This window comes from Aulostomus chinensis, chromosome 5 (assembly GCF_037954235.1).
Source record: "Aulostomus chinensis isolate RoL2024-O1b breed Wild chromosome 5, RoL_Achi_v1.0, whole genome shotgun sequence".
NCBI classification, from domain to species: Eukaryota; Metazoa; Chordata; class Actinopteri; order Syngnathiformes; family Aulostomidae; genus Aulostomus; species Aulostomus chinensis.
The window spans coordinates 19,795,556-19,822,859 of NC_141324.1; the positions used below are offsets into that span (position 1 = coordinate 19,795,556).

General features: G+C 41.5%; 1 protein-coding gene across 2 annotated transcripts in view; it reads left to right on the forward strand.

The window, feature by feature from the left end:
• LOC147261639 (phosphatase and actin regulator 1-like) overlaps positions 1–27,304 on the forward strand; it is a 47,196-nt gene that overhangs the window by 2,080 nt on the left and 17,812 nt on the right. Inside the window, exons 1-2 of one of the 2 annotated variants that reach the window (XM_086203756.1) lie at positions 17,797–18,189; positions 21,733–21,897. In XM_086203756.1, coding sequence (XP_086059882.1) covers positions 17,910–18,189; positions 21,733–21,897 — 445 coding nt within the window. In that variant the 5' untranslated portion in view covers positions 17,797–17,909. Of the gene's footprint in view, positions 1–17,796; positions 18,190–21,732; positions 21,898–27,304 lie in introns of those variants that run through there. The other variant, XM_086203757.1, reaches the window with a different exon arrangement.

The window sequence follows — 27,304 nt, forward strand, 5'->3', positions numbered from 1 at the left end:
ACAGCTAAACAGAAACCTTTGTTTCATTGTGGAAGGACACGAAGAAGAGTTGGAGTGTTTAGAGGCACATGGGTTGATTCAGGCTGACTGCATCTCTTTGCCGAGCAGCTGCTTCCAGGTCAACAATCTGCTAGCTGTATTGGCAGCTCCCAGGTGTGCAATCTGAGCCTGGTGCTCGGTGGATAACAGCAAAGGTGCTCAGCTGGCTGGATGAATACATGTTGAACCATTAAAAAAAGAAAAAGATAGCACCCTGCTCGTTATCTGAGATAAGCATTTGCTGCTCTGTTGTTGCCAATGAACGTTTGTCCTGCGGAGACAGGCTTGCTGTCAATGGCAGGACACTGTCATTTGTCTTTATGCTCTCTTTTTTTAAATTCCTACTCTACAACAAGCTCTTACAAAGCACGAGGATGGTACGGGGGCGACTGGTACAACAGCACTGTTGACTCACTTCCACCTGAAGAAGTGTAGCAGTATTTAGCTTGCTTATTGCCAAGGAAACCAAAAGAGGTACAAAATATACAACAGGCTAAAGTCCAATCACAATTTACAGGATAAAGAAAAAGGTTGAAGGGAAAATGGAGGGTTTAAATAAATACATACACAAGTCATCATTCATAAATGGAAAGATTTGATTTTCAGAGATTAGCCTGTCGTCTTTGCTTTATAGCTACAATTGCTTTGTTCTGAAAATGTTCTGAGAATATTATGAGCAATGTTCTGATAATAGTCTCAAATATTTCCCCAAAACACTCATCCTAAAGGTGAGATCACATTCTCTATATACAATCCACTTACGTTGGTCGAAGGAACAGGTTGTTGCACAACGTCCCCAAAACATCTGTTCAATCTCACGTTCTTTCTTAGAGAACATCAGAAACATTCCTACAAGCAGGGTAGTTTTAGACCGCTCACGTACCGGCCCCTGGGCCACCTCTGCTCAAACCGTAACGTACTCAAAACAAAATATCAATAAAAAGCAGAGTTACGTTAATGAATCCAGTCTTGACTGCGCCAACTTAATTACCAAGCTAGCAAGGTATTTTTATTGATCAGTTTATTCATCAGTCAACAATCCAAGAATTGGCAACAAAATTCAGTCAGTATGGCCCTAATATTTCTTACTATAAATGTTAAAACAACACTTTAAAGCTTTGCTTTTGGGGGGCAAAACATTTCTAAATGATAAACAGTTCAAAATTAGCAAATTGTTACTTTCATTATCAGTATTTTCCTTACCAACGAAAATAAATTTGTCTTCAAGGGTTCCATCAAAACATTTTTAAAGAGAAATCCTCGGTTCGGTTCTGTGTTTAATTTATTTTAACTGGACAATGACACTAAATTTGATACTAATTGGGTATCTTTATTTATACTTTTCATACATGGATATGGATCAAACAGATGTCATTAATTCACTTCCCGGAGACCTGAGAACTCCCTCTGATATCGACACTGTCAGGTCTGGAGCAGCACAGCATGTGCAGCAGCTGCCTCAGTTGTGTTAAGTGTTGTTTTGTGCTGTCATATGGTGGCTTTTGTTCTCTGATGCTGAAATGAAGCTCATTTAGCCCGCACAAGGATCGGTCGTCTCTTTTGTTGGGCTTTTACAAGAGACGAAAGTGTAGCATAAAAATGATGGATACTCTGTGGGCCTCTAATGTAATTAGAGAGCACCTCTTGTTCGACTGCGTATCCCCATTTAACGTTTGTGGTAATCTAATTTGACTCGCAGTTAAATGGCTTTGTTCAAGAACACATAACAATATAGTGTCTGTCAGTTATTGTGCAGATATCAGTGCTTGTCTCACCGCTCATAAAACATCACAGCGCGTGAAGCTATAGATGAATGCTTGACGCGCACTCACACTCACACATGTCTCACGTGTGTCGATGTCACTTCAGGAGACATTACAATGACTTGCGTTCATTTTCTTAACCACCCCTGGCCCAGTTGTGACCTAATCTGCACCTTGCTGTGAGTTTCAACCATAAAATGTCCATCTGTCCATCCATTTTCTGTACCGCTTATCCAGCTGACATTGGGTGAGAGGCAGGGTTCACCTTGGACGGGTCTGCCAGTCCGTCACAGGGCCATCAAGAGCAATTAGGGGTTCAGTACCTTGTTCAACAATACTTGGACATGGTCACCGGGGCAAGTGAGGATCCCTTGCAACCCTTCGGTTGCTTGATGGCCACTCTACCTCTGAGCCATGCCACACCATAAAACATAACAGTTTCATTTGCTTTTTTGTCTTCAAAAGAGAGGTGCGTCCCAATAATACCAAAAGAGTCATCTTCTCACAACGTGATGAATAACAGTGACACACACACACATGCGTGTGCACACGCACACACACTCTCTCTCACACACACACACACACACACACACACACACGCACAGTCATCTGGACTAGCAGCTGAGAGATGACTGTGTTTGGAGATGAAGAATTATGCCACTTACTTCAAACTGTAAGGCGTCATATTTTCATGAAGATGAACATCTTTTTACATCCAAGCCCACGCTGAACGAGTTCAAACGAAACTCATCAGTGGCTGTGCTGATGGGAGGATGCCGATTCGGCCAGACACATGCTGGCAGAGTTAGCTACATCCTGTTAGCCCTCTGCTACGTAAACAATTAAATCATGCAGCTCTTCTAGACTTTCTGAATGTTGTCACACCAAATGAATCCAATTTTTTGGGGGGGGTTTTGTGACACCCAAAAGAAGTAATTACTGAAAAGGACACAGCCAAGTCAGCTACTTCTGGTTTGCCCTCTGCAATCTTAAGTACTGATAAATAATGTAACCGTGCAGCTCTTCCAGACTCTCTAAATGTTGTCAGACCAATTTAACGAACTGGTGAATGTGCAACAAGTATGTTGGCTGGAGTTATGTGATGCCCAGCAGAGATTACTTAGCTTTATAATGCTGAAATGGTTAAGAATGCAAAGGCCACAGCCAAAATGCTATATCCGGTTAGCTCTCTGCAAACTGGATTGTGGATAAATGATTCAGTAGTGCAGCTCACTTAACATTTCAGATGTTTTCAGACTTGAAAGATTGTGACAATGTAGTGATTCATTTTATGAGGGTTTGCATGATGCCACAAACTTTTTATATCACTTTATAGCCACAGCTGTAACGACAGAGCAGGCTGCAGCCCAGACGGCTACTCCCAGTTAGCCCTCTGCTAACAAACGAGGGGAAAATAACATGGTTGTGTGGCTTTTATGGACTTTCCAAATATTAGAAGGCCAAAGTAATCAAATTGTGATAGTTCAGTGAGTCTTTCTGTGGAGGTTGTGTGACCCCCAAACTTAATTCAATATCATTTTAAAGCAAAAATGACGAAGCTGGCTACAGCCAATATGATCTGCACTATGACAATAACCCTGACGTTTACCCTGTAACTTCACCTTACACCAAGTCCTAACCCGCAATATAATGATTTACATTACTGGGACTTGCTGTTTGTCCTCATAAGGATAGTAAGTCACTACAATGTGAACAGTTCAATGTATAGCTGAAAAAACAAGAGGAATGGCCGCAACATAGACGTAATGTTCCTTTGTCTGGAGTAGCAGCCGAGAGATTACTGTGTTTGCAGAACCAGAGTAATACTGCTTACTTAACGATCCTGTTTATGGATTTTTACCACAAGAAAGAAAGCTGCATTTAGGAGTGTGTGGTGCATGTATATTAGCCCCGTGTGTAAGTGTGTGTGTGTGTGTGTGTGTGTGCACGTGTGTGTGTGTGTGTGCGAGTGAGTGTGTGTGTTGCCTGCTGACACAGCACTCATCTCACTGGAAGAGATTGTCAGCGTGTTTTCATTTGCTCATCATTCATGAACTTAACTACAGCCCTGTGTGTTTTCTGTCTGCAGAATCATACGACACAGGAGGAACAATCCCAATTAAAGGAGCAGACTTGTTTGGTTCTCCTTAGATGTAACACCACAACCTCTCTGTTTTACAAGTCTCTGTGTATGCTATCCGTCTTTCTCAATTATGATATTTCGCTAATATTCCTTTAACACATCAACTACTGGATATTTCAGTGTGCTACAGACAGGCTGACGGGTGCAGTTGCAGCTGTGTCTCACTACAGTTGTGTCAGGCACACCGCATTCATGCTTGCATGGTTCATGTTTCGGAGTCATGCTGCTTGTTACAATTTGGAATGGCACTTTTTTTGAAATTTTTGTCCTTTCAAACTGAGGCTCCTCTCAGGTCTAAGGTCCATTAATCAACTGGATCACATGTGCAGTGTAGTGGCGTGAGGATGTTACATCTGATGTAAATGAAAGCAGACAAATCTCAAGTCCAGACCAGCATCGCACCTGCTTGAATGCAGGCAACAAGCAAGAAAACACATGACACTTTGATGCTTGGGCCCTAATTAAAGCTGTAATTAGTGTGTGGCCGTCCGGTAGAGGGAGATACTATATAAGCTGAAGAACTAATGCTGTACTGTTGTACAAATATCACTTCCTGCATTCACTGAGTGGCACTCGAGAACACACACACATATATATATATATATATATATATTTTGTATGTATGTATGTGAACTATGAGCTAAATTCAGCTTTTACGTGTCCTCAGACCGAGGCTCTTTTCGAATTTGTGAAATTCGGAAGATCTGACTGTGCTGCAAATCAAAATTAAAGCTGTTCAACAAAAACTCTCTTCACAATAACCTATCACCCATTTCTAAAGGCATTTCTGACCAAATTTGAGATGGATTTGGTCAAGGAGTACATTAAAGAGTGAAAAAGATCTCTGTTGACACAAACTGGCACTAATCTGACTAATCTGCCCCCAAATTTAATGGATTCTTTGGTAAAAATCAGCCTGCTAGATTTTGTGTAATCCTGCAGGCAAACAAACACCACTGAAAACATTCCCTGTGTGGCAGAGGTATTAATAAGATGTACAGATCCTGACACATACTGCATGCAGAGCACATAATCTGATTTACATATATGATGACTAATTTCCGTGCATATATGTATAGATAAATACGGAAATGCAGTAAGCGATGCAGTATTCAGAGCAGGTGCTGTGCTGCAGCCACATCAAGTCTAAAAAAAAAGAAGCAGAGCTCCACTCATTCACCTCCCACCACTCTGCTCGTCTCTCTGGATGCTGCTCTGTGTTGCAATCACTGTGTACAGTAAAAGAGTGTAATCAATACACAGTACATGCATGATGGGACAAATTCCAATTCCAGAACCGGCTGGATTTACACAGGTTCTGATCTGGACCTGTCCTTTCCATCAGGACACAATCAGCTGTTTTGTGTAATCAACTCTTTTAATTATTTATCAAAGTTGTGCAAGTCTTTTCTGAATATCTCCCTTTTTCCGTCTGAATTTAACAGGTTGTTGAAAGCGAGTTCAACCCAGTGCAGAGTGAGTTGTGTAGCAACACAATTAGGTTTTAATCGGTCATTTGACACGCTCTTGTGTGTTGTGTCTCATTTGTCGCACAACATTCATAAGTCACCCTAACAATCATAAATAGGAAAGCTGTTCTCTACATAGCCATCTGGGACTTATCCGTTGTTTACGGGGTTAGAGAGACATATGCACCTGTTGTGATGTAATACATGAATTAGGCCACAGGCCCGACAGCTGCCACCTCATAGTTTGTAAAACTGTTGTATTTTTTGCATTGTGCTTACTATGTTGTTCTACTATGTTGTTTTTGAGACAATAAACCCTTTTTGGGATTGTGCATATATTTTACATATATATTTTACATATGCCTGGCTGCAGTAGTAGTTTGTTATAATTTCACAGGTTGTCTGTGGCCTGATTCCCATGGGAGTGCTACCCTACCCTTTCATGGTGAAGAGAGTGCTGGAAATTTGTTTGGAATTTTGAAACATCGTTGATCATCCCTTTCCCACATCTTAAAGTCTATAGGATTTTTGGAATGGGCGGCATGGCACTGAGGTGGAGTGGTCGTCCATAGAAACCGTCGCCGAAGGGTCGCTGGTTCGATACTCACTTCCCCCGGTGGCCATGTTGAAGTATCCTTGAGCAAGGTACTGATCCCTTAATTGCTTTTGATGGTGCTGCGACGGGATGGCAACCTGTCCAGGGTGAACCCCGCCTCTCACGCAATGTCAGCTGCGATAGGCTCCAGCCCCCCCACAACGCTTAACGGATAAGCGGTGTAGAAAATGAATGGATGGATGGGATTTTTACATCCATTTTTGATTACATGCATCTACTAAGGTCTCTGGTTTACACAACATCATAGCATTTCATTCTGCAACAGAAAATGGTACACGGGTAAGTAGCATACCTTTGAATTTCAAAGCTTTTTATGAGACTTCACAACAGCGACTACTAACGTGTGGCTAAATGAGATGACAAAGGTTACAGGCGAGAAGATCTCAGTGATGGTGATGTTAAAGTCATGCATCAACGTTTAGCTTTGTACTTGTAGTGACTGCATAGCGATTGGGACTTTGTGAAGATTATCTTGCCGAACAAAACTTGAACCATTATACGTAATCTTTTATTTGCCACAGAAAAACAGAGTTCATTTTCTGCAAATAGAGTCTCATCAGCTTTTAGTTGAGGGGAACCTGAGGCAATGCTAACTTCCAAGTTGGCGTACAGAAGTATGTCATACCTGCGTCTTTGAGTTCCTGTGATCAGTATCAGTGCAGAGAGAATCAGCATTTTGGTGATTCAACTGTTGGTTTTGGCCACCAGGCTCCCTCTATGCAGCTACCTGAGGCTGGTCCCTCATCTCTCCCTCATTTGATATACGGGGTCCCACTAGGCTTCGTCTGAGGATTCTGCTCGCTTGGTCATTGGAGAAGTTTTTGTCATCCAGGAGCCTGAGGCTGTGTAAAGTTGCAGATGTTACAACTGTCTTGTCATATGAAATTTTCTTTATTTTAACACAAACCTGAAACATTTCAGGTTATTAGCAAAAGAGGTTTGTTTTTTTTTGAAGAAAAGTGGTGATAATTAGTAGCAAGAGATTTCTGTCAGTTCTTAGCCAATCTATCATTCTTACATAACACCCATCCCTCAAACCCACACACCATCATATGATTTACCAACAGCCGTGCATCTGAAAAAAATAGACATCCATCTTCCCTTCTTGGTTGCACACATGCCTTCCCGTGCTGAAGCATCTCCAGTCTGAATAAAACATGAGAGGGGGAAAATGAGAGTAAAAATAGCAATGCTTTATCCAAGACTGCTGCTGCATAAGAGTTCAATCAACCGTCATGTCACCTGGCCAGAAAACCTGCTAAACTGTGAGGCAAGAAGGTTGAAAGGAACAGATACAGGCAGGTGCCTTCATTGAAAGCCTTCAGAAAGCTGCATCTCTCTCTCTCTCTCTCTCTCTCTCTCTCTCTCACACGCTCTCGCTCTCTCTCTCCTGTTTCATCTGGCTTTTTCTCCGCCACACTTGGAAGACGGGTGGCTCCTGGCTGTGACGTGCTTCCCACACGCCAGCTGAGAAATAACACCTTTTCAAAAGCCTCCCAAGCTGAAGAAAGCCGCATGACAATGTGCTTATGGGTCATATTTATAGTAAGTGTGGCAGCACATTGGGCGGAGAGGGGGTAAGACACTGCAAAATGGAAGCGGCACTGCCAAGGACCAATTACACTGGAGGAGATTCTTCCACCTGAATCCCTAGTTTTACTGCATTTAAGGAAACATGCTGCTTGTTTTTACTCCGGTGGAAGGAAAAGGCAAGTGGAAACTGCCAATAAGCTCACAGCTATGTTGCCTTGCTGCCTATTTAGAGAGACTCCTCATAAGTTATCACTCTGAAGTGAAGGCATCATCTAACAAAAGTATTTGTCACTAGAATTACATAATAGATGTATGTGTGACTGATCATCGCTGCAATTTGGGTTCCCTTTTCCCTTAAAGTGGCTGGTTCTCTCTATTCATGTAAAGGGGAGGAAATTTAGCACCTGAACAACGAGGAGGACAAAATTTCTCTGAGCTCACAACACGTTGTAGACCTAGAGAATCACCTGTGAACATCCATAATCTCAGTGAACAGAACATACTACTTTGATCACTTTCCAACAGTCTTGGATGCCTTGGTGCATTTTCAGACGCTCTGACAAAAGGGTGGTAGTCACCCTACGTTGTATTCAAACTCAAGAACAAGCACACACTTTCTTTCAGCGCACTTACAAAACCCCCACCCCTAAATTCTTGGATGTGAATTATCAGGGAAGTGACTCAGTGTTTCCTGAGCAGAAGGGCAACATGGTGGACTGTAGCGCTCATTTTTAATACTATTGCTAACATGAACGCGAAATCACAGCTGATGGAAGGCACTGCACTTACGCACACCGAGTTGCAGAGAGTAAACTAGCAGTGAAAGTGATGAAATCAGTATCGATCTAAAAGTACACATCTAAAACAAGAAAAGTTTTTGTCTCATTGTAAATATTTACAGGTCATTCTTGAGTCATAGTGGATGTTTGGGCCATAATTGAAGAAATTACTTCAAGGCATTCTTGAGATACTGCATTAACAAAAATGGGACAGATGGACTGTCCAAATACATAATTGGTTCTTCCTGGCATGGAGGCAAAAACAACAAAATTCTTATTAGCATATTCTCATTAGCATGAGATGTCTGTGCTGTGCAGAAGCAACCTTGTAACAATGAGAATACATGGGTTTAAGCCACGTCTTGGCCAGAAAGCAGATATTTCAGCGTTTCTCCATCTTAGCTTGTTTATCATGTTGGAAATAGATTGTACATCGGAAGAGCGAGGCTGTAGTTTCCTGCAGCATATTTTATGTTCGCACAGGCTGACAAGAGCGTACAACTGACCATTCAATCATCCAGTTTCAATGAGAACCAGCTTCTCTTGGCAGTGGGCATCCAGTTACTGAACAACGTTGCGGACAGAGAAGCCAGAATGACTCTTGAAGGTCTCGCTACTCTGTGTGCGATGAATAGTACGATTAGCCTCGTGGCCCCTCTTCCTTCCCCACCGGAGCTAAACTGCCTCCTTATCCTGGGATGATGAGCTCTGTTCTGCAAGATTGTACGAGTGTCAATTCTCAGGAGGTCCTGGAAAGTGTAGGCTCAACATACTACTCGGCTCACTCCCCCTCCTGAATCACACACACACACCACTGGCAGCATCAGGCAGGTGGGGGCCGTCCATTTAGTGGGTATGATGAATGTTGTTTGACTGTCTTTTTTTTTTTTTGCTTGCTTCTCCAATGCTTCGTTCCATAGAGCACCGGCTCTTTAGGATGTTTCTGCTGAGTAAGAGAGCTCGCAGAGTCGGAATCTCTTCAACACTGCTGCAAACCCAGAACACGGTTCAATCAAAGCTGCATTGCACCACTCACTAGTCCTTTGAAATTACATTCTATTTCTAATTGCAAGAAAAAAAGGCAGGATAGATTTTGGCTCGTATGCTTAAAAGCCAGGCCAATGTTTCTATAAATGTACACGTTAATATTCCAAAATGAGATACCAGTGTTAAGTGTCAGATGCGGATATCCAGTCTTTCTTTCAACTATACCCAAATTTAGTGTTGGTCATATCACAAACCTTATAAACTTTATTTTGGAAAAGATGTGATGTTTTGTTTTGTTTTATGTTTTTTTGGTTACACATGCACACAACATTATGGTAAATTATGCCTCTTGTTTACAGACACTTATGTAAGTCTGTGTAAAGACTGACTAACAGCCTGCAGGATAAAAGCCTGGGATCTGAGGAAGCAGCAGCATAATTCTGTGAAATTAAATGATTGAACCACAGGGACATCATGCTCCGGCATCACATAATAACAGTGATGACAAAATGATGACTTTGTCCCATTTTGGCACATTATTAAAGTATTTTAAAAGTATAATGAAAGAGAGCACTCTTGCAAACTGCAATAAAACTAGAAGTATCTGCTGTTCTACCACTATCTATTTAGGGGTGCCATTTACGTCTCTATTCATGGATTTAGTGGAAACAGCTGCAAATGTACCCAGAGGATGGGTACAAGCAGTCATCTCCACAGCTTAGAAATGAAGCCAACTTGGAAGTGACACAAAGTGTAGTTCCTTAAGCGGCCACTTGAGGCTGACTCTTAGAGAATAAGAACAAGAATCCATCCATTTTCTACCACTTAGCCTGTTAAGGGTCGTGGGGGCACTATCCCTATCCCAGCAGAGAGGGGTTCACCCTGGACGTGTCACCAGTCCATCACAGGGCCAACACATATAGACAGACTAAATGTCAAAGTTTTTTTTTTAATGGATTTATAATTAACTGCATGAAATTATGTCTTTAATTAATGTAGAGATACAATTTTTAAAAAATGTTTTATTGCCTGCCGCATGAAATATGGTGGTAAATCCTGCAAACTTTACATTTTTACTATTAGCACTTGCATTTACTCTTCAAAAATCATAAAAGTTGTATCCATCTGTTATCTTAATGAAAAAAACACGTGTCATTAACTTTTGTTTGTTTCAGAGCTCATTTTATGCAATCAGGCAAAATCCAACATAAAAATCCCTTTGGCTTTTAGTCAAGAGAACCCATGCTAACTTCCAGGTAGGCCTAGAGAAATACCCGTGTCAACTCTCTGGTAATATGCTGGCCTAGATCGATTTGTGAATTGTGAAACTTCAGATGAGCTACAAATGATACATTTCTGTGTGATTAACAGGGAGGCTTATATGCATTGCATTTTGGGTGTCCGATCCGTTGTCAGCTACAGTCTTTGGCCTGATCTTAAATCCATCTTTACAGGTCACGGGCCACTGGGGGATGTCACTGACTACATCAGCTTCTCAAACTGCCCGGCTCTGCACAATGAAGCGCCCTATGGTTGAATAATTGACCAAAAGATGATGTAAATCCACTGTGGGGTATCAGAGTCATTTAAGATTGTATAAAAATCAATAATCCAATGTGACTGCCTCAGGGAGTTAACAACACTGGCCAAAACCAACAGGGATCCGGATGAGATTATTGAAAATGTGCGGTTTCACCTCCTATCTGACACCCTCTGTCACCTCACCTGCAGCCGCGTGTCTGGAGCAGTCAAACGGAGGGTCCCACTGTGGCTTCAGTAGAGGAGACACACAAAATAGGTTCTAACTTTTGCTTTTGTAGATTTTTGTTGCCTCTCCTAATCTCACGTGAGGCAAACTGTTAAATTAAGATAAACCCATTTATAGAAACTGTGAGAGAAGATATTCTGACTGGCTGATGGAGGCTCCTGGATCACCACTGCTCTCTGGTGGAGAAAAGCATGTACTGCAACAGTGGGCTGGTGAACAACATGCACACTCCCACGGTGGGTTCATCAGATTTAACACTCTTTATATTTAATCCAGAACTTGTGTTCTAAACTTGTTCCATGATAAATCAAGGTTCTTCTTTAACTTAAAGATTCAAGAAATGTGAAGAGCTTTGGTACACAACTATTGCTGCCATACACCTGAATAAATCTGTAGTACACATTTTTGACCTCCTGAAACACCTGATAACACCCATTGGGTGCACTTCATTTCTACTTGGTATTATGTCTTTTTTTTTTTTTTGGATAATCATTTAATAATATTTTTTTCATATTTTTTTTTAAACTCTTGTTTTAAGTCTTTGTTGCAAACCTCAACCTCTCCTTGCACTTTCCTGTTATAACATGCATTGGTGCTGGAACGGTGCCCCTTCTTAATGTTGAATCATGTGAAGCTGCACAACCTTTCCCATAAGTGTCGCAGAGGTCTGGCTCTTGCTCTGTGTGTGTGTGTGTGTGTGTGTGTGTGTGTGTGTGTGTGTGTGTGTGTGTGTGTGTGTGTGTGTGCAGATGACAAATAGGTTAGGTTCCTTGATAGGATTGCTCCCTGGCTAACCATCTGTGTTCCTCGCCATATGTGCTCTCAGGCACTCGCTTGTACTGAACTATTTCCAATAAAGATTTAAAGCTTCTCCTGCATGTTACACTTGCAGGAGGCTTTGATTCACATTTGTAATTGCTGCAATATTATTATTGTGTTGAACCAATTGCTTGCTTAAAGGACAGCCTCTACCATTATGTGACATGTCGGAATAAAGTCTTTTCATGAGGCTGATTTCTATGTTGGTGGAGTGCTTGAGTTTGCAAAATTTAATCTGGGAGGCGTCTTTTCTGCTCACTGATCTTCATAGTCAGTAATGTTTTTACTGATACCATTTTTATTCATTCGGAAAGGAAAAATTGGGAGAGGAGATCTTTGATGCAGAAAAGCAAGCTTTCCCTCGTGCACCGAAGAGCTATAAGCTTCAAACACATATTGCAGTTCAGTGTAACTGCCAGCCAAAGCTTTTCTTGTGTTGTGTCCCATCAAATGCTGCACGTCGTGAGCGGATTGTATTCTCCCACACTGGAGCATCAGAAGCCGTCCCTCTGTTTTTAGTTCTGACCCATTTGAGAAACCTAATTTTCTACGGTTTCTTTGTGGATTATAGCACACATTTCAGTTCGACCCTCCAGAGATGAAACTGTCACACTGGCACAGCATATCAGAGCTGAAGTGATGAGATGAATGATCAGTCCAGAGGCTTTTTCACAGCAGCCATTTTGATACTTCAAACACAGGTGTAATTATGACATTAATTGCGGTTCAGTTATATTATAGATGAGCTACGGTTTCCTGTTCTCACTGGAGGGCTGGGATACACCAAACAGAGTGAGAACATTATTAATTAGATCTATTTTCCTGTCATGTTTCAAAATGGACAAGTCTGATAACTGTTAATGAAATAATTGATTAGTAAATGTCGTTTAAAAATGTGTCTCCAGCTTCAAAAGTGTGGACTTGTTCTGTCTATCTATATTTAGATTTAGGTTCCTGAGGTATTCACTGTTACATATTGACAAGTTAGTGTAGTTTAGTAAAATTATAAACACAGCTAGTTGTAGGAGTCGTGTAGTTCTACGTTACTTTGCGTTATTTACGTTAGCATTAGCATTTCTAATATTACCTTATGTTACGCAAAGGTAAAAGCAGACTAAATGGCCCTCAGGTTTTGCTGAGTGTATCACAATCACCCTGGCGTGTTGATATGATGGTCATTTCAGCGTTACTGACACAATTCTATCGCTATGGGGATGGTCAGTCGCTAACAACGCTGCAGCCATTTGCAACCGTGTGGATTACGTAGTGTACGCATGACGTAGTTACGTACAAAAGAGCTCTATGTGGAGATTTTAGTCGTAGTGGGCTGTTTTTCTGATATTCTGCCTCGGCTTTTAGTCATCAATGTCTTCTGCGTCATAAATTACAATGATGTGTTGCACTGAAGAAGTCGCATTTGAACAGTTAGAGTTAGATTCAGAGTTAATCATTTACTGGGCTTGTTCTAAAATAACCACTAGATGGCAGCATTGAAACGGCTCTTACATGTAATGAGTGGCAGCAACAGCTCTGCAGCAGAGTGACTGCAATTGGCACTGCAGCAGGGTTTGTTGTGGTATTCTGTGGATGCAAAATGCAAAATCAGCATAAAAAAGGATGTAACATGATGTTTGAATAATAATTCAGTATATGGTGGTATCACACGATAAGACAACATATAGATGTGAACAAAATAGCAAATATTGATTTGCAAAACCAGTACTGATGTATCTGACAATCTGGATCAAAGGGAAAAACAGGGAAGCTGGGATTTGTAGATAAATTAGAATTTAGGTTGGCTTCCATTAGAAACAACACAAACTACTATGACGAACCAAGTAAAAGCTATCAGGAAAGGGCTGGGTGTTATGAATATATATGTAGCTGAAGGCATGGTTAAGGTTAGGCAGGGATTATATTATGTCAGGGTATGTTCTCCCAAACACAGAAGCATATATGTGTCCGTGTCCTATAAGTGATAAGACAGATAATAATGCGGAGAGAGGACGACAGATGGGTCGGGACAGAGAGATACGGAGAGAGGGAACAGCAGATTTGTAGTGACGGGCTGCTCACTCGGAAGTTGTAAGATTGTTTAGCCTAAAACCTTCACTGCAACGATGGAGACCAGTTCAAACCAGAAGACCGCAATCCGCATTCATTGTTAAAGCATTCCTTTTAACTGGACTAAAAATATCCTGGAGGAGATGAAAGAGAAAACATTACTGTCAGTTTTGAGACTGGAAGGATTGATGTATACTTTGTAGATTTGGTTGAGCTTATATGTCACTTGAAGTTTATTGCATTCTTTTCTTTTTTTTTTAAGTATGTCAGGCTTCACTTGAAAGTGTACTTCGTGTCTGGGGACTTGATCCAGGGATTTGGTGACTTAAAGTAAAAGTACACAGTAATGTATTCTTTGTTGTAGCAATAATTATTTTCTTTTTTTTCTTCAAATATTTTAGTTAAGCAAAGATTGAAATTTGCAGCTTGAATTCAATCTCAATGCAGAATTTATTTATTTTTTTTTTAAAGTTGAAGTGTTATGTTCAGACTGGTACCATCACACTAAAGGAACATTTGCGAGGAGAGCCATTTGAAAGAGATCCACCGTGCACAGCACAGTGTGAGATGATCACATTGACTCAACAACAAAATTGAATAAATTTACTGCAATCCAATATTGACAGAAAACCCAATATTAACTCAGTATGATTAGCTTTAGTTCCAAGAGTGGCTGGGAGAAAGTTGAACATTTTAAAGCGATACACCCCCTCACGAAAAGGTTTCCCCTGCAGGTTTGAAAGGTGACTGTAGGTTTGCAGGTAGCTGCTTCACACCAGACGGCAGTGCAGTTATAGCTGATCAAACCTCCAGACGGGTGACAAAAGGAACACATCAAGCGTTGAACTGCCTCAGCGCTTCGTGGTGTAGATCCTTCACATCTCTGAGACTCTAAAGGAGGGATGAGCGCCATTCTTCTGAAGGATATTCTCTCATTTGATGTTTTGATGATGATGATGATGGTGGTGGTGGTGTCGGTGATGGTGGCAGACAGCGCTGCTAACATAATCTCCCATAGGTGCTCAACTGCATCTGACAATTCATGATTCACTTGTCATCTTCTTGAAACTAATCCGTCACCCCTCGTGCACTATGAATGGTGGCATCTTATTCCGGGATGAGAACTGAAATGTTACACAGAAACGATCACTCAGAACAACTCTGTATTGATTCCAGTGACGCTTCCCTCTCAGGGGTCAAACAGACTCGAGCTCGTCCAGCTGAACGCCCCCGCCAGTGTGAGAGAGCTACAGAAACATGCACTCATTGATTCTGTTTTCTTCCTTTTATTTGTCAGCTGTCTGTTACAGTTGTTAGCATTAACATCTAAAAGGCTCTTTCTTCATTTAGGAAGGAACCCAAGAGATGTGCAGGGCAGCTGACTGCGTGACATCGTAGTTCTATAAGAGTTGCTCTTTCCACAACAAACAAATAACTAGTAGCTTGAATTATCTGTTATTTTAAGATTGAAACGGAGACCAATATAAATAGCAGAGGATTTAGAAGGTAAGTTAATTTAAGAGATGATCGTTGGCTTTGTTTGTCAGCACTTTTTGCTTGTCCTCCAGCTGGATTAAGCAACAAGTGTGAAGCCAATTTTCACCAGACTTGGTTGAGGGGTTTAGTATGAGCAAAGAAAGAATCTGTTACATTTTGGAGCAGATGAGTCATAGTGCCCCCTGGTGGCAACACGAAATGCCTTTCCTTTAGAACTTGGTGTTGGTTGGTGGGAAGGCTGTTGAGTTTCGAGGCGGCCATGTTGGATTTTTCTCCATAGAACCTGGCACTTGTTACCGGTCAGATCTTTTCCAAACTTCACTCACCTTATGGTTACAGGAAGTAAGCCTGATGTAACAAACATTATTTGATTCGCATCAAACTGACACCATGTTGTCTTCTTCATAAACATCGGTTTCCTTCTTCATGCAAAATCCAAATGTTATCGCTCCCTCTTGTTTTCTGGAGTCACATACTCTGACGTGTGTGTGGAGCTTGTGTTTCACTTCATTTTGACTCGCCTGGCATCCTCCGAGTGCCCACTAGTAAACTGTTGTTGAAGCAAACGGCAGCATGTACCTTGAGTGGTTAAAGGCTTTCTGTCTTTCTCCCAGAAAAACACACATCCCGACATGGCTACCTCATGCGGGGCGAAGGGTGTCTTCATCCGTTAGCCTCTGACTTTTTGTTGGAAGTTTTTTTTTTTATTTATTATTTATCTCTCTGTATATAAAATAGCACTTTATATCGGCAGGTCTGAAAACTTTACAAGCAAAAGAGGCAACTCAGGGCAGGCTGCTGCATTGCACCGTGGTGGGAGTAGATCAAGTGCCTCCGTCCCTCGTTTCAGAAAGAGCTTTGATGTCGCTGTTATAAGCTGCAGCTTGCTGAAGAAAACATCAAAGATACTGACCCTAGCTCACGACCATTTTACTGCTCCGGAGGAAACGTGATTGGAAATGCCGGGGGGGGGGGGTAACTTCTCAATACCTCATTCACTGTTTATTAATGTCATCCGTTGCCCCAAAATGTGCTAACTTGAGTGGGTATTTGGATTTTGCCATGTTAAGAAAGAATATTTAATGCTCCAATATTCCTGCAGGCTGAGGTCTCTTATTTGAAGTACAGAGCTCACTGATGAGTCTCCCAAGCGCTCTGTTTCTTTTCTCTGATTTTGATTCTCAAAGCTTGTACACATTAGATAGATGCTGTAATTTTTGTCAAACTAAAAATTCACTTTCAAAATCTGAATCTTTTGTGCCTTAAGCCTTTTGCAGGTCGTTGTGAATGACGTTCCTTCAAACCTGCGGCTGAATTCATGCGCTCATTTCTCATTTTAAAGCTCAAAATTCTACAGAAAAGAATTATTGTTGGGTTTTCTGTGTTATACGATCATCTTGCTTTGGCTTTTAGTGAGCGCAAGGAAACATATCTTACAGCTCAGGCTTGGAACTTTCCCTTTAACTTTCAATAGCAGGGATTTAAGATGGCAAAATGGCCTCAAATACAGCACCATGGCTCGTATTTACTGAAAACTCTCTGTTAATGTTGGCAAATAATATCCACCTAATCCACATAGTGCTCACTTTTGACCCAGCAAGAATGAGTCTTCAACCAGGAAGTGAGGTAGCATTGTTGAACCCCCAGTTCCCTTGTCTCGAAGTCACTGGGATTCTTTAACGTTTTTGTTTTTGTTTTGTTTTTAAGATAAATGTCTAAAATAAGGTTTGTGTTTAACACTGTTTTATACTACAGACTAAAATATGCAAATTTATTCCACATGAGTGAAAATTAAAGCATGGCTAACAAGCTACTGGACAAGACTTTTTTTTCTTTTTAGTTTGACTGTCTGCATGAATACCCAAAAGTCTTTTTTTTCCAAAATAAAAGCCTGTACAATGTAGAAGAAAAGAAGACGTAAACCCATGAAATGTTTGTTTGCGCTAATTTACTTACACAAGATAGGTTTTGACCGCGGCCGTGTCTCTGCCCCGCTTTGGAGGGCGGCTGTGACGCTGCAGCGGGCGCCTTTGGCTCCGGCCTCTCCGGCCTATTAGAGGAGCGCAGCGCGCAGCCAATCACACAAGCGCGCTTCTCGCCTCCTAATCGTGGATTAGCTCCAATCGACTGCAGTCCACAGCTCAGGGAGGGAGGGAGAGGTAGTCACTGCCATCCACCACTCACCCTTTATTTAATATTAGCTCGCTTGGCTCTGGCAGCGAGGGTTTGTTTGTTTGTTTTCAAGGTGCGACTTGTTGTTTTTGTAGGTTTTTTGCGGGGCATTCCGCGACATATTCGGATCTCAGGTAAAGGTGATCGGGGGAGGGGGGGGGGGGGGTCGATGGAAGCGGTGGTCAGCTAGGATTTAAATTGATTGGTCCTTTTTTAATTTAAACCCGTCCTAAAACCGCGAGCTCCCTTTCCACGTCCTCATGTTCAAGACGGCAAAGTACCCGACCGTGGATCCTGCACCCACCATCATGCACGGTACTTGGTTTGTCAACGGGTGCCGAGAAAACACGCCCGTGGCGGTGGAGAAGCCCAAGAAAAAGCCGTTTAGCCTGGTTAAAATAATGTCTCTGAGCAACAAGAAAGGACACGGCGGCCATCCGCACTACAACAACAACATGCCCTTTACGATCCACTGTCACATCGGTAAAGAGATCAAGCACATTTGCAGCAATTGCAGCCGCGGGAACGATACACAAGACGGTGAGTAGAAGCGCCAGCCCTGCGGTACGCTGCCCCCCAGCACTGTCAGGATGATCCGGCTGAGCCTCACATGCACATCCTCCATTCTGGCACTGCTGAGCATCTCCCCTGTAATGCTTACATAATTTAAATTGTCTGTCTTTAATATCGAGAAAACACCATAGCTGCTGTTTTGGGGGGTCAGAATAACTTCTTTGTGACTCAAACTGCTACTTGTTGGTGTAAATAAAAAAAAATAGAATGTATATTTTGGCAAATATCTCTTTGAATATACTTAATTGCACTGTGCATGGTATTAGAATGGCAGGAGTCTGAGGAATCTGGCATCAAGTCATTTCCAGTTCAGTGTCATTACATCATCACTCAGCCATCTTGGTATGCAAACTAAATGTTTTTAATTAATAGCAGTGTCAGTATGTGGCTTTGTGTCATGATACCTCTCACCTGCGTAACGTCACACCACAGCATTCACTCTGTCTGGATGCGTAGAAAATCTTTCCCGCTGGGAATTTGTTAATATTATAAAAATAGAAATGATATAGTTCATTGAATCTCGGTTATGTTTTATCTTTTTCTGCTTGGAAATGTACCCGTGAAAGAGATGTGGGTTTTGAACACTGTGGTCTGCTTCCAGCTACAGTGACTGTGAAGTAGAAACACAACAACAAAAAGGGGAAATGCACCAACAAGAAAACGCAACAACGATGCACAAATCACGGCCGCTTTACAAATTTCAATTGGACCAAAGGGAAAAGAAGACATGTTGGACATCACAACAGACGGTCACTGATTAGATGGATGCGCTGTCAAATTAACAGCAGTCTTTATTAACTTTGCACTTAAAGGCCACTCACTGTACTCATCTCATCTTTTCACTCTGACATTGATAGTCCTTTAAATCTTCTTACCCTGCGTTTCTTTGAAATATTATTGGGATGTTATTGGTATCGGCAGATCATTAAAAAAAAAAATCTTTACATCAGTCTGTTGTGCATCCACGCAGTTCTGAGTGGATTTTTATGAGCTTTTTCAAATGTTTTGGTAATGTTTGATATCATACGAAATTGTTTTCATACGGATAATTTCGACATCATTTGATTTAAAGCGGTAAAATACCAGCATCGTGCGTCTCCAACAAAGAGGGTTCATCGCCTCAAAATGCAGCGAATACCACTTTCACCTAATTATCTTCAAAGAAATGCGCATCACGATGAAGGGATGTCTTTGTCTCACTCCACTTAAATAGAATAATGAAGACGGTTCACTTTGACTCTGCCACGCTGGTTATTACTGGTTGCTTTATGTTGTTGTCCTAGGTATTATTTTGCCTGTCCTAATCTAGCTTTTGGCCCTCTAATGAAGCAATATGACTCTGTGCTGGATTCAGTTAGCATTGATTGTCCAACTATTTATGAAGCGATGTGGTGGCGGGATCACTTTAAGATCGCTGGCTCGAGCACAAGACCTTTCAAGCAATGTTCCGTGGCACTGACTTCCACTGCATTACTGTCACATTATTTACCAGGCTGTCTCTACGCCCTCAGGTGTTGACTGGTCCATCAAGTGATACGTCTCTGTTGGCAAACCTTATGTAATTATTTAAACGCAAGTCACTGCCTGACAGCGTGTCAAGGGTGATCATTGGATGAAATGTGCCGGTGACAACGGCGATGGGGGTAAAGGTCACATCAGACCTCCGCTCTGAGCGAGACTACTCCAGGGGGAAGTCATGAAAACATCCTCTTTGTCTCTTTGTTTGGTTTTCAGTGTTACTGGGCTCATAATTCCTCAGGGCCCCACGTGCAAATCATGATGGAGGTTTGACAAAAATAAAACCAGACACATTGTCCATTTCTAGGAAGTTGTGTTTGTAAATTCATGTTGAATGGGAAGTGGCCGTTACATAGAAGGCACGGAAGGTGAATTGTATTCAAAAATTAATAATGACGTCAGGAATATCGGTTTAGTGAATATAAGCTTGTTTTCTGCTTTACAGAACAGTTCTTACAGACTTGATGTTTACTGAAGATTCTGAATGAGCTGTTTTTAGTTCACGGACAATATTAGATTGTATATATTCTATATTGATATCAATATATTGACTGACACCACCAAATACTGCAAGATAACAAGAGAAGTCACAAGCAAAACAAGATGTCCTGAAACTAATTTGAATACATGCAATGTATTCCTGTGTAATGTTATCCTGTCATATTAGCCGAGACCGCTAAAATGCTCACACTTTTCATAAACTCGAAAGGTACGACATTAGCTAGACAGTTAGCGAGCTAGACGGTTAGTGAGCTAGTTGGTTAGCGAGCTAGCTTATGTTGCAAACCAGCTTGACAAGCTCAGTCTCATTTATTAACCTTACAGCATGACATCTTGCCAACAAGACGATCATTTGATGACATTTTTAAATGACGTGAATATTTGTAGCTTGTTGTTAGAAGCCAAGCCATCACAACCCTGTCATTTGTTACTTTCCCACCAGTGGATACTCTGGTATCCATACAAGCATTTTCCTTACTCTCCCATCATCTCAGCTCCCTTGTCACACCGGCTATCCTACTTTATTGATTTTAGTAATATAGTATAATATTGTGTGTGTCAATGAATGTTTTCACATAAGATTTATAGGCCTCTATATGTATTTTTAAGCTGACTGACCAATACGCTGATAAATACGTCCAACGTTTTGACGAGCAAAGACCTGCATCATTCACTTCCCAAATGACCCCAATTTTCTGCATTATTCTGTAAAAAATGGAAAAAACAAAAAAACAAACGTCGGCTCTTGTCACCCAACATCGGCACGGACGCCGACGTATTTGTGAAAGGCTCCTATCTGCTGCTACTGAAACATCTGTTCAGCGCAAGGAAGTTTACTGGCTGCAAACATTTCGTTCACACTTTTCTAACTTTATGTGAGACGTTCACTGGCTAGTGAGTCTGAATCAAATTATCCTGAAATGCCTCTTTGTGATTATCCCCTTAGAGTTGAGAAATTAAAATTTGATCGCATGGGGAGCTTTGGGGAGGTTTTTGTGCGCAGTGGTGTCTAGATGTTTTTGTAAGTGGAACCGCTTGCTGAGACTTTCAAACGCGTATTAGTTTCTTCACGTTCTCTTGTTTCGGAACAAAATGATTTTGATGTCTAATTGTGAGGAACAGTCTTAAGGGTTGGGCCTTGTGAATATTTGATGAAGAGTGGAAAGATTTCTTCTTAATGAGGTGCCTCTCAGTCTGCTCAGTGTTTATTGGCAGGGTGATGCCAAACACTTGATGTAATGCAACCTTAAACTGTTTCCAGTCACAGTGTAGCCTGCATAAAGCTATCTGGAATGCAGGTTTGTTTATCCTCTCTCAGCCTCCAGCTACGAGAGAATGCAGGAGGCTACTTGACACAGATTCATTCTGTTTGGATTTTTTTTGTGCTCAGAAAAATGTCTGCTGCTAGTCTCTCTTGCAGGATTACCAGAATATCCCCACCTCTGCATCCTCACCTAAACTAGAGCTGCTGTTTATCTTGTTCCCTTACAGCTGAGGAGGTAGAGAGGCTGGCTGTAATGCGTTCTGAGTCCTTGGTCTCGGGCACCCACACTCCACCCATCCGCTGTCGGAGCAAGTTCGCCACTCTGGGACGCCTCCTCAAACCCTGGAAATGGAGGAAGAAGAAGAGTGAGAAGTTCAAACAGACCTCTGCTGGTACATGACACATTTTCTGCTATAATTCTATATTCATATGAGCATAAAAGCACTCTTGCAGGCTCTACACTTATCACACGCATACTGAAGAGTAGTTTGGTCAAGGATATGAAAAAAATAGAGGAACAGGTTTCCTTCTCACATTTTTTTATTTCGCATGTGTGGCCGTATTACTCTTCTTCTGCATCTTTTTTAAAAAATTCTATGAATACTATTTTTCTATAACGAATATTGCTTCCTGAAAGAACTGTAAATAACCGTTCTGGTTGTGGAGAATAAATTCGGTGCACCCCTTGGCTAAAAATGTATTCGGTTTCAGTCTCCAGGGAGATTGAAAATGCAGCGAATTGATTCAGCAGAGGTGCAGCATTGGAGTTAGGTGTTTTGCAGTCTCTTTAGAGCTCCTTTGATGTTGCAGTCCAGTGTTGTCAGGGGCGAGTGAAGGACAGCCTCTCGTCAGATGCAGCTGCATTTATTTTTCTTGGCTGACGCATCCTGAGTTGTGCTGTCAGCCTGCTTGACAGGAGGATGCTTTGTCAGACTCTATCTCCTGGGTTGGAGGCAGAATTCTTGCTTCTTCTTCTTCTTCTTCTTTTTTTTTTTTTTTGGAGAGGATGAGCAATTACACCCAAATCTTGTCTTTATAACTAGACAGGATGTTCTGCTGGAGCTGTATCATTAGAAAAAGCATTGGAGGGAATTTGCTGCATGAATCAGGCTTATTTGATCGCTTTTGCAGCGAAGACCCGACTGCTCTTTGTTGCTGATGATGTTTTTTTTCTTTTGTCATTTTTTTTTAAATGTGTTGAAAGGGAGCGATGGGGTGTCCTATCATCACCGTCACTTGCCGGAAGCACAAAATATGGAGCTTTGGTTGTCATTAACTTTCCACCCAGACCTGAATGTTGTTTGTTTCTATTCCTCTCCGACCTCCTTCACTCTGTGATCACCTCTGTGGACTAGCTGCTATTTTTAAGGGAACACAGCAACTTTTTGGGATGTTTACTTATTTGTCATCCTCACAAGGGGCAAGAAAAGCAGATGGTGCGTACATCTGGAAGCTGGGTTCCGCAGAGAAAGGCTGACAGCTAGTTAGCTTGACATAATGAATGGTAGTGGGTGGTAAGTGTTAGCATACCCCAGTCTAAAGTCAACAAATAGATCAGGGTCAGGATCTGAGTTGGTCCTGATGTGATCGTCCTCATCCTGTCTTACAAAATCCGCCATGATTTATCGTCAGCAATTTTCATTGGTCGGCCAGAGATAAATCAATGTGCCTGGTCAGGAAAAGTAGATCCAATAATGTGACTGATTATGGAAATATATTATCTCATAATTTGAAATTATTTCACCGCGAGTGTTACGCACAACCACAGTTCGCCCACCCACCCACTACCATTCATGGAGCTAAGCTAACTAGCATCTGTCGACTCCCCACAAAAAGTGGCTTGGCTCCTTTAAAGACACAAAATTGAGGATGGATTTGTCTTCGAGAATGAACTTTTGGATGTTTTTCTGTAATTCTAATCAACCTAGTTCGTGCTTGGCAAAGTAGTCCTGAGACCTTGTCTGTTCATTGCACATTCATGGACTGATAACAGCATCTCTCTGTTGTTGTGAGGGACAATAATCAGAGCTGGCCAACAAAAGGATGTTCTCTGTCATAATGGTGTTAATACCACAGTGGAACCGAATCAAAAAAGCTCCCTTTATTCCTATTGTTACATTCCACTTGTTTTCTATGCATAAAGCTACTGTCTCCAAATAATTCCTTTGCCCGTATTGTTCCATCCATCCCTTTTGATGGCAGCATCACGGGGGTATAATGACCTAGCAGCACACTTCACTTTGAGTGGCCTTTGAGTGAAATGTCTGCACGGTTTTGTGGTGGGTGTACAACACAGGCAGCTTCAAGGCTCAGGCAGGTGTCACAGTGACACACACTATCACATCAGCTAAAAGCAAGAAGCCATCTTACATACCCCCCACCCTCCTTCACAAACAGATAAGTGTTGTCTGGATTTGTTACACCAGCATGAGGCAATGGAACAAAATTAGTAACAGGAAGTAGCTCAGTGAGCCACGCAAACACACAGATTACTCAACTGTAGCAGGATTAAAAGACCATCCACTCTTACCATGTAAGAAGGTGCTGCGGAAAACCAGTCGATTATTACATATTTACAGTAAAACAGCCAGTCTCACTATTAAATATTTGGCTGATGACCTCACTGATTGATCAGGTCATTATTTGCTTGCCAATTGTTTTGTCTGACCAATGAGGGTGTGTGATGACATCTGCACGTCATCAGTATTAGCAGATATTGATCATTCTTGGATATATCGGTACCGGTATTGTCTCGATGTGCCGAAAAAAAATGGCCTCCGTTTTTCTTCTTCTCTCAACAACAGTGCCACATATTAATCGACCTAAATGTTTCGGAAATGAAGACTTTCCTAAATGTTTGAGAAATAAAAACAAGAACACTGTGAATATCATCTTAGAAATTTGTTTTCTTCAGACAGATACTATCAACATCAGCTATCAGCCGAACTGGTTGTAAAATATCAGCATCTCTCATATCAATAAAACAAGAAGATATCCAGACATTGAATAATTACATCTGGACCTGATTTGCTGAATAGTTGAGGATTCATTTTGCGCTCTTTGCCTGCCTTACCAGCTGGAAAGGAGCCATTTTTGTAGTGAAAGGGACATATTTCTGATGATGTAATCTAGGAAACTATATTGACTGTTTGTCTCTAACCCCTATTGAACTGTGCTACCAAAATGGAACGTTGAACACACTCTGTACCTCATGGCAACACAGGAGGAAGCTCTGTGTCCTCCAGTGCTGGAGCTGTCCTCAAATTAACTGTAGTACTCGTCATTTTTAAAGACAACATTAATGGTTACATCTTGTTCTTGTCCAGGTTACATCTTGTTCTCGTTCTGGTCCAGAATCAATACAGGACCAGAATGTCGCTACCCTCCTCTCATCTCGCCTCTGCATTTGCCCACCACGCCGCACTGTTGATTATGTTTCCTGTGTCAGTAGGGATCCGACCAGCCACTGGGCATGCAGATGTTGTTGTGGATAATTGGACACAGAGCACAGGAGAGGATTATGAATTTATTGTGATGTCAAGCAGATGAAGGTTAGCTCTGAGGGGTGGGGGTACAATCTCCCCACCTCACCTCAGGAAGGAAGGAAGGAAGGAAGAAAGGAAGGAAGGAAGGAAGGAGCCGGGGCTCGACAGTTGGCTACCTTATCAAGCTGTTTTATCATGCTCATGCACAGTCTCGCAGCGAGATGATCAGAAGTGGGTCTCATTAGGTCATAAAGAAAAAGAACATGCTTGGGGTTGTACTTCAAACCAATTAGCAGTTAACTACATGCTGTACTTTTGCTCATTAAGATGGAAAGCGCTAAATTTTCCACCTGTTTTCTGATTATGCAAACCTACTGTATCCTCAGTACATGTGTCATTTAGGTATATCCAAGCCTCCATAACTTAAAACTTGAGCTCTTCATTGATAAGACTCCATGAAAGTTTTAATACAGTTTTTTTTTAAATGTGTGTGTATATACATATATATATATATATATAAGTCTTTCACTTTGAGCTAGTGAGCCTCAGGGTTTGTAGGATGTGTTCTGACTATCTGGGTCACTTCGCAGTGGAATATATTTTCTCTTAAAAAAAAAAAAAAGAAAGAAAAGGGGGGGGGGGGACCCTTAAGTGTAGCATTCTCAGATCAATACAGGCTGTACTCAGATATGCCAGTTTCATTTAATATGCCCTGAGCCGAGTCTCCCTGATGAGCGTCTAATCTTCTCATCTTGCTACTGATTGAGTGGCTGGACCGTTGGACCGTGACACCACCCTGGGGCCCCGGTGGACAGAACACTCAAAAGTAGGACTTGGTTGGTATTTTAAGGCGCCTTGTAGTGATGAAACGTGACAGTATATCCAGGTGTCTCTGCTGTTGACGTAACTACGATAAGACTTTTGAGGTCGTGTTGTTACGGTTCTGCTATCCATTGATTGTACAGCAGGGTTATGCAAAAATCCTGATACTCACTGAACTTGGTGAAAGGGTGTAGTCCTGGCCGAGGAAGACCCCGTTCACTATTGGTGGACGTTTGTCATATTGCCACGTGGTGGTTACAGGAAGTAAGTTTGATGTACTTTGTTGAATTTATACCATATTTAAACTGTTATTTTCACATTACGTCCAATGACACATTAAGTATGTGTTCTCTAGCGCCACCTAGTTTTACACAGGGTGAGACTGAGTTCACCTTGGTGCAAATACGCGCTCTCCCAGTGTCTCCTTCATGCAAACTGAGCAAAGGCATCATGGGTAGCATTCAGAAATGTTCAATGCTGGTACCTTGACTGACAGCTTCAGAATTGTAGTTGTTGTCACTTTGATAACACATTTAGCGTACATGGAAGCAAAGAACTGTTACCCACACATCAGCAGGTCCAGACAAAACAAGCCGATCAGGAAAAGCAACTGCAACCCAGTTTATGTAACCTTGGCTTCACTACTGCTTCCTGAAAAAAATATACTTTAAATAAAATTCATTATAACGAAATGAATATTGCATTACGTTAAGTGCCACGATATTTTCACTCACTTACTTACTTTCACGCCATCAAAAATATATAAATCGGTTTGTCAAAATGGCGGCGTTTGTTTCAACTTAGATTCATGCTTCCTCATGTTTTCCACTAAAAACAGTTTTACAACATAAAAGAAGACCTGCAACATGGAGCTTTACTCTCTAGCTGTTGAATGACGAGGCGTCTTTTTGTCAGTGCCTTTAACAGCATGGAGGTCTGTCTAAACCGAGGTGCTCTTCCTGTGGTCTGTTCTGTCAGACTCCAAATGAGACACTCATTTTCGGCGTGAGTTACTTTTCTCAATGTGTGTGTGTTGTTGTTTTTTTAATAAATATATGATCCTACCGGGACCTTTCTGTTGAAATGAAAATTAAATTCCTGCATAACGTATCATTAGATATTTAATTCCTTTTTTTTTTGTGCTTACAAAGAGCACTGTTTTATCCCTTGAATTAATGCATTGCTACAACGCCAAATGTTTCAGGAACAACACGATATATCTGTCAAATCTAAAGATCCTCATTAAGGCTTTGGAGTTAATGGTATTGCATAACCGTACACATCCCATTACATAGCCGTTATGTCATAAAGCTTTGAGTAATTACATTTCATTTTGGAGGAAACGGCAGTATAATCCTGAACATATTACAGCACTGCCAGTCTGGCGTCAACCTTTAGCCCCGAGTCTTCCTACTGGCCAAGAGTCGCTGCTAATTTCTTATAGAAATGTATTCTTGTGATTATATGAATGTCTGGCTGCCACCCTCCAACC